Below are 7,354 nucleotides of genomic sequence, written 5' to 3' on the forward strand. Positions count from 1 at the left end.
CACACAGGGCAGTGACTGGCATGTCTCCCAGTTAGGCTTTTAGCAACCATTTCTCAGCTTCCTGCAAAAGAAGAATTCCAATCTGCTCGGCTTTCCGATGGGATAGCCCGGAGAAGTTAAGTCACTAACCTGTGCCAAGCAGGACTCTGGTCTGCCCATGTTCCCAGCCTGGCTCTCCTGGAGCAGGACAGTTACTGTCAGCAGGGAGCAGTGCCAGGGACACTCCTGCAGTGCCATAACCACAGCTCTGGCTTGAGGTGGCGTCAGCTCACCTGCTGGGCACTGGCAGGCAGATAGAGAGCCCCAGACCTGGCATGATGGGATTTTTCCCCTGAAAAAAAGCCATCCAGGTAGTAGATATTTGTTTGCATTTTATATGGAGGTACCTCCCCAACATTCCAAATGTTCTCAGTGGGATCAATGTACACATGGCAGAACCACTCCAGCTTCCACCACACAGCCCAAATCCGGTCAGAGCTCTTGGAGTGTTCTGAGTGGCACAACTGTCCCCTTCCCAGGGCCCTGACAGGTGTTTCCAGTGCTCCAGGAGAGCCTTTGCCCCAGTTCTCTTGGACACAAATGCTGCTGCCCACCCTGGGAGAGCACCAAGGGTCACCAGTGTGGGTACAAATGGAAAGGTTTCACGCCAGCAGGTTTTTATCCACTGGTAAAGCACAAAAAGATAGAAACATAAATCAGCCTTTTACCTGTTGGACTCTTACTGGTGTAGGTACTAACAGGTTTTGTGATAGTCACCTGCCCAGAAACAAGCGGGAGTCTCAGTTACACTGGTGTAAATCTGGACAGACTCCAGAGGTATGGAAATCTCTCCATTTACATCAGAATAAGTGGAAGCAGCAGTGCCCACTGGCAGAAACCCCCCTCCCCTTTGTTCCTGTGCTGCACATGTAGCTCAGCACCACAATGCCCAGGGAGCATCAGTGCATACTGGAGGAGGAGTGGGTGGCTGCTGCATCCTGAAGAAACATCACATAATTTATCCCACATCAAAATTCTCCCACTATTTTTATCCCAGGAAGACTCAGCCAGCTCCCAGCCCTCTGTTCCCAGGCCCTGTCCCTGCTGGGGGTGGGCTGACGGAGCCCCGTGTCCAGCCGAGCTCCACACGGCAGCCAATAGCCCAGGGGCCAGCACGGCCGGGCAGGGGAAGGGCAGGGGACGGGACCAGAGAAGCCTTTGGGGCTCCCTCTGGAGATGGTGAATCAGGGAGGGCTGGAGGTTTCGTTCCAACACCAGGGTGTCCCGATGCGGCAGAGCCCAGCAGGGCCTAGCTCAGCATCTTGTGTCGGTCGAACACCGTCTTCCTCTGCTCCTGCACCTGCCGCTTCCAGCGCTGCTGCGCCCCCTCCACCCGCTCCAGCACCGTGTTGGCCCTGGCGCCAGCCGGGGTGGGCACTGCGGCCAGGGAGCGAGTGTCCTGCAAGGAAAGGAATGGGGCTGGAGACCAGGCAGTGCCCAGCCCCAGCACAGAGGGAGGCAGCTGACTTGGGGAGAAACTGCACCTGAAAGAGCAATTCAAGGTTTGAGTTGTTCTGATGAAGAACCTTCTTTTCAGAGCTCCTCAACACCAGCCCCCAAGTCCTTGCTCTTGGGGATCACCCATGACTCCATATAAAAGTCCCCAGGAGAGGAACTGCACTAAGTGTAGAGCTCTGCTGGAAATCCACTCCTGGAGTCTGCAAGGAGCCACAGTGCTGAAGTGAACCACATCCCCCTGCTAAAACCAGGCTGACGATGGGTGGAGATCCATCATGGCACAGGAGCAAGGCCTATCCCAGAGGATTTACAGTCCAGCACACTGGAGTGAGATAAACCTCACCTAACACCAGGCATTTACCATGTGCACCTGGATCTGGATCTGCATTATTGCTGCAGAGCAGGGTGCAAACCCACGACTTAGGGATACAATTCATCTCCTCTGACAGGACCTCCTTTTTCAGCAGAGGGAGGCAATGGATTGGACTGTGAAGACTGGAGCAGCTGCTCCTCACTTACATCAGAGTATGAAAGAATTGAGCCAAATAGTTTACACTCACAACAAAGTACAAACAGGACAGTCCAACCCAGTGCTGCAAGTGCATGAATTTTATGCAGCAAGAAATATGTCCTCCCCAAAAACTGGTGTGTGACAAAGAGAGAAAGAGGGAGAGAGGGGCTCGCTCTTTGCTGCTGGGTCCCAATCATTTGCCCATGATTTGTATGCCAGTGTCCCACAAAAAGATGGGGTCTGAATGGAATTGCAGTCTGGGAGAAGCACAAGGAACAACAGCCTGGATACAACTCAGGGCCCAGCCCCAGAGCAGGATCAAAGAGCACCTCAGAGACTGGTGTTTTAAGTGTCTAGAAGATGTTTTGGCCAACACTGAAGCTCATCCTTTCTTGGAAGCTCAGCACCACAAAACTCCACCTGGAACACTGCACAAACAGGATCTGTTTGACTTTTGGTTCCCTCTAGATGGACAAACCAAATTCAGGCCAGTTGGTACAAAGCCCCCTCAGCCTCTGAGGGCAGGGCTTGCCTTGGGCTCGTTACACAGAACTTCAAATATTCCTTGTGATTCTGCATGACCTGCAGAGATCTGAGTCTAAATGTTCACCTGTATAAGTGCCCCCAAAGCAGTAGTGCTGGTCCCTCACTGGATCAGAGGACACAAGCAGGAGGTCACTCTTTTCCTGTCCCTCATTCTCCTGCCCCCCTGTCTGCACCCCCTGCCCCCTCACCTCGCTGTCCTCCTCATTGTGCAGGGGCTGGGTGTAGGGGTCTGGCTTGCGGATCAGGGGGTCCACGAGCACCAGGAACGCCATGTACAGCAGCAGGGCCCCCACCACTGACAGGTAGATGATGATGATCACCTGCAGTTGAGGACAGCACAGGGGGAAAGGATCAGCAGCGTACATAAGAAGCACCACAGAGGTCAGGAAGGTCCTTTTCAGCTGCCTCTGATGTGTGATCTCTTGTTCTCATTTTGCTCACAAGAGTCTCTTGCTCTTGCCAGGAGGCCGAGGTTGTGACATCACTGCACAAACTGTGCTGATGCTCTCACTGTGCCAACTGAGGGTGTGTTCTGCACATATGGGGCCCTGGTCAGAGATGCTTGGCACTGTCACACGTCCCCAGCAAGAGGAGTGGGCTCCCACACTGCTCCTCACTGCCAGGAGTGCCCCTGGTTCAGACACAGAAATCATAGAAGCCACAGAATCCCTGAATCACTGAGGTTGGAGAAGTGTGACCAATCCCCACCTTGACACCCCACTCAGAGCACTCAGTGCCACATCCAGTTGTTCCTTAAACACCTCCAGGGACTCCACCACCTCCCTGGGCAGCCCCTTCCAGCGTCCAACACCCTTTTTGTGAAGAAATTCTTCCTAATGTCCAACCTAAACCTCCCCATGTGCAGCTTAAGACCATGTCCTCTTGTCCTATCACTGGCTGCCTGGGAGAAGAGGCCAACCCCCACCTGGCTACAGCCTCCTTTCAGAGAGTTGTAGAGTGAGCCCCTGGCACTGCCACCATGTACTTGCTGTGACAGTTTTCTCTTTCTGGGCTCTTCTCCAGGAACCTACCAGTGTGGCAGTGCCTGGGCTGCTGTGGCATGGCAGGGAGCAGGGCACAGGCAGTGACTGCAGTTCCCCTGGGCTGGTGTGGCACAGCAGGGGACTGAGCTCAGGTACCTTGATGGTGGTGGTGCTGCGCTCCTCGTACTTGCACTCGCAGAGCAGGCAATAGGCCTCCACATCATTCCCAGGCACTGGCATGGGCTCCACCACGTGCAGGCAGTTGCTGCAGCACAAACAAACCACAATCAGCAGCAGCACGAGGTGAAACCAGCGCTCTGTGCAAGGACACTGGGGTGACTTTGTCTGTGTCCCAGCTTTCCTGTCAGGCTGATAACACTGATCTGGTGTTAAGAGCTCCCCTCACAGCCTAGCTGGCCCAAAGTCCCTGGGGTAGACTGTCCCAGCACCTTTTGCAGGGATCCAGTCCAGGTGGAAGGGATTGGAGGGCACACCCTACATCTGCCAAGAGCAGTGGGTCAACATATCATCCCAGATTCCTCAATTTCTGTTTAACACATGCCCCTGGCCTGGGCTGAACATCACACACCAAAGCAGCTCCCTCTGCAAACATACAAGCAGGGAATCCCTTTCCCAGCACCAGCTGGGAACTCCAGAGCTTGGCTGTCATGGACCGACCCCTGAGGCTGCTCCCAGTCACTCACCAGTCCTTCTGGGACACATTCTTGTTGTAGATGTGCCCGCTGATGTTGCGGTACGGGGGGCAGATGCACTTGCAGCGAATGTCCTCGGAGCTCTGCAGGGCACAGGAGCTATGTGAAGGAGGGGACACAGCTCTGTCCCCTCACACCCCACCTCTGCTGTGCTCCACGCATGGCTCGGTGTCACCCACCTTGCTGGCCTGTGCTGGGGGACACAGGACACAGCCCAGCAGCACCAGCAGCAGCACGGGGCTCGCAGAGTTCCGGGAGCTCTGGGCAAACATCCTGGGAGCCTGAGAGAACAAAACTCACATCCAGGATAGAGCATCTCAGCTGAAAGCAGCCACAACGAGGTAGTCAGAGATTTATTTTGGCCCACTTGCCTCTGTTTTGCCCAGGAAGAAGAAATTTGTTCCTGAATCATGGCTGATGACAGCCAGAAACTCTTGGAAACATTTAACACAGATCCCAAGAACACTCCTGTCAGAAGAGCTTCCACCATGTATAACCACACGTGCAAACTACCCCAATCCTGCAAAAATATTGCTGATTTCCCTACAACTGGACTTGCACAAAACCTCCTGTTCCTCTCTTACTACCCCAGAGCCCAGACACAGATATTTTGGTGCTGACAGTTTTGCTCAGTAAAAGACACAGAACCAGGAAAAGCATGGAGCAAGAGTGACCTAAAGCAGTACACTGGGGCCTTCCTGCTGCAGGGTCATGAATGGTAAATCATTCATCTTCTGACACTTGAAGTCTTGCTGCTGAAGGGAATGATGTATTTTCCTGTCACGAGCTATGGGAAAGGCATGGAATATTCCTAAGTATTTCAAACCAATTCCTAAACCTCCTTTATCCCAAGATACCTGTTCAGTAAATCCTGATTTTAAAATTACTGCAAGCTGGTAGCTTGGTGAATTCATTAATGCCTTTTGCTACATATCAAAGAATGGTTTGGGCTGGAAAGGACCCTAAAGCTCATCTCCTTCCAACCCCCATGTGTGTGGATAAAGTTGTTCCAGAGACGCGTGCTTCCACAAATCCGTTAGGACATGAATTTATTCCCTGTGCCACAAAAGGCAAGTTGGCCTTGGCCAGGCTGGTGTTCACCCTCGGAGAAAAAAGGTGGAGCAGGTGTTGGGGACCTTGGGACAGCACAGAAGAGCTGCTTCAGCAGAGGAAGGGGAAAGGAATTTACACCTTCATTAATCAGCTCCCAGGTAATCCCACAGCTCCCTCCAGGTACTTGTACTCCACCACCTGACCTGATTCCATTGGGATTTAAATCACTGCAATATTCCATCACCCTTTGCTTTATCTTATGTCAGCACCTTAAGTTCACATAATGGATTACAAACACCAAGTTCCTTTCTTCTTTATCTAAATAAAACACCAGCGACTTCTAACAAACTGCCAGACCTTCAAAATGCGTCCCAGTCCTATCACCTTGTACCAGGACTTACTAAGGTTTTGCACCACAGTTTCAAAAATCTCCGCAAACAATGGTCATTTCCAGGAAGATTCCCCTGGACATCAGGGGCTCAGATCTTCATCACAGATTTGGGGAACAGGACTGATCTGAGCTGCCCAATGCACGTTCCCCATATTAAGTGGGTCTGGACTTTCGTTTGAATTTTTATCACAACAATAGGGTATGTACCTGGAATTCAGTTTTAGCCTCTCAGCCAAGTTCAAAATATCTGAACAACTCATGAATGTCACTTTTAATAATAGTAGGGGAAAACACATGATCTATTATACCATAAACAAAAACTTGGAACCTGGGCAGAGTTCATGCACCATGAACTGCAGAACACCCTCAGCCACACAAAGGATAATTACGGCATATTTATCTCCAAGTTTGACAGCAAAGGGACATGTGCACACATGCCTTAGAGCTATTTTTTCCAGACCCAGCCCGCACCAGCCATGTGGCCAACAGCAGCTGCATCTGGACCAAAATCCGTCAGCGCAGTAAGCCCAGTGGAGGGTATGTGGCTAAGGTGAAGTTCTCGGGTGCTGTGAGTGAGTGTGGCAGCTCTTAGGATGAAGCCCCACAAAAAAGGCTGCCCAGAGCACAGCTGCACCCACCGTGCTCCTTCTCCCTGAGAGCGCCCAATAATCACATCTTTAACCTGCCCATCCCTGGAAGTGTCCAAGGCCAGGCTGCACGGGGCTTGGAGCAGCCTGGTCTCGTGGAAGGTGTCCCTGCCCGTGGCAGGGTTTGGGACTGGATGAGCTTTATGGTCCCTTCCCACCCAAACCATTCTACGATGATTCTGTGAACATCACCTGGAGCCCTTCTAACACTTCGGCCCGTTTCCCATCGCGGATCTGTGCTCGAACCACCCCCGACACCGACCCGGGCCCAGGGCAGGGCCGGACCCCTCGATTCCCGCTGGAGGTCTGGATGCTCCCTCATCCCTCCAGGGGCTTCCACCTCCCGCTCCCGCCTGGCCTCCCGGGATGCCTCCGGCAGTGCAGGCCGCCGCCGCCCCCCGAGCCCCGGCTCCCGCACAGCCCCGCCCCGGGTGCGGGGAGCGGAGCAGGAGCAGGAGCAGGAGCAGGAGCAGGAGCAGGGCCCGGCCCCCCTCAGGCCCCCCGGCCGTACCTACCCCGTATCTACCCCTTACCTGCCCCTCGCTCCGGCCCGAGCGCGGCCCCGCCCTGCAGGCCCCGCCCCGGCCGTCCCCGCGCGCCCATTGGCTATGGGGCGTGACGCTCAGTGACAGACAGCACCGCTGGCCAATCGGAACGCAGACAGCCCGGCCGGGCGCTGAGGGCGGGCCCTCGTCCCGCAGAGCTGAGGGGATGCGGTGGCGGCGGCGCGGGCGCTCGCATCCGCCGCGGGAGCGCTCGGGCGGCATCGCCGTAGCCGGCGGCCTTCGGCGGACATGGCCCGGGCAGCTCTCGCCTGGCTCCCCGCGCGGGGCAATGCTGCTCCGTCCTGGGGCTGAGCCGCGTGATAGTCCCACTCCTTCTCAGCCCCTTCTCCCCTCACACCTCCGTTCTCCCCTCACGGTCCCACACCCCCTTCGTGGCTCCTCTGTTCCCTCACAGACCCCGTTGGCCCCTCACACCCCGCTCTCCCCTCACGGCCCCGCTCTCCCGTC

General features: G+C 54.7%; 1 protein-coding gene across 2 annotated transcripts; it reads right to left on the bottom strand.

Annotated features, from left to right (window-relative positions):
• Positions 1-354: 354 nt before the first annotated feature.
• Positions 355-6,922, bottom strand: TMEM9 (transmembrane protein 9). 2 transcript variants are annotated; one of them, XM_048327863.1, is made up of 6 exons: positions 6,875-6,922; positions 4,430-4,531; positions 4,242-4,333; positions 3,694-3,802; positions 2,743-2,874; positions 355-1,438 (listed from the first exon to the last, which is right to left on the bottom strand). In XM_048327863.1, the coding sequence occupies exons 2-6, from the start codon at positions 4,520-4,522 to the stop codon at positions 1,289-1,291; spliced, it is 576 nt and encodes a 191-aa protein (XP_048183820.1). In that variant the 5' UTR covers positions 4,523-4,531; positions 6,875-6,922; the 3' UTR covers positions 355-1,288. The 2 variants fall into 2 exon arrangements, with proteins under 2 accessions (XP_048183820.1, XP_048183821.1); XM_048327864.1 differs by having other exon boundaries at positions 4,430-4,571; positions 6,875-6,906.
• Between the last annotated feature and the right edge of the window lie 432 nt (positions 6,923-7,354).

The sequence above is a fragment of the Corvus hawaiiensis genome, chromosome 24 (genome assembly GCF_020740725.1).
Source record: "Corvus hawaiiensis isolate bCorHaw1 chromosome 24, bCorHaw1.pri.cur, whole genome shotgun sequence".
NCBI lineage: Eukaryota > Metazoa > Chordata > Aves > Passeriformes > Corvidae > Corvus > Corvus hawaiiensis.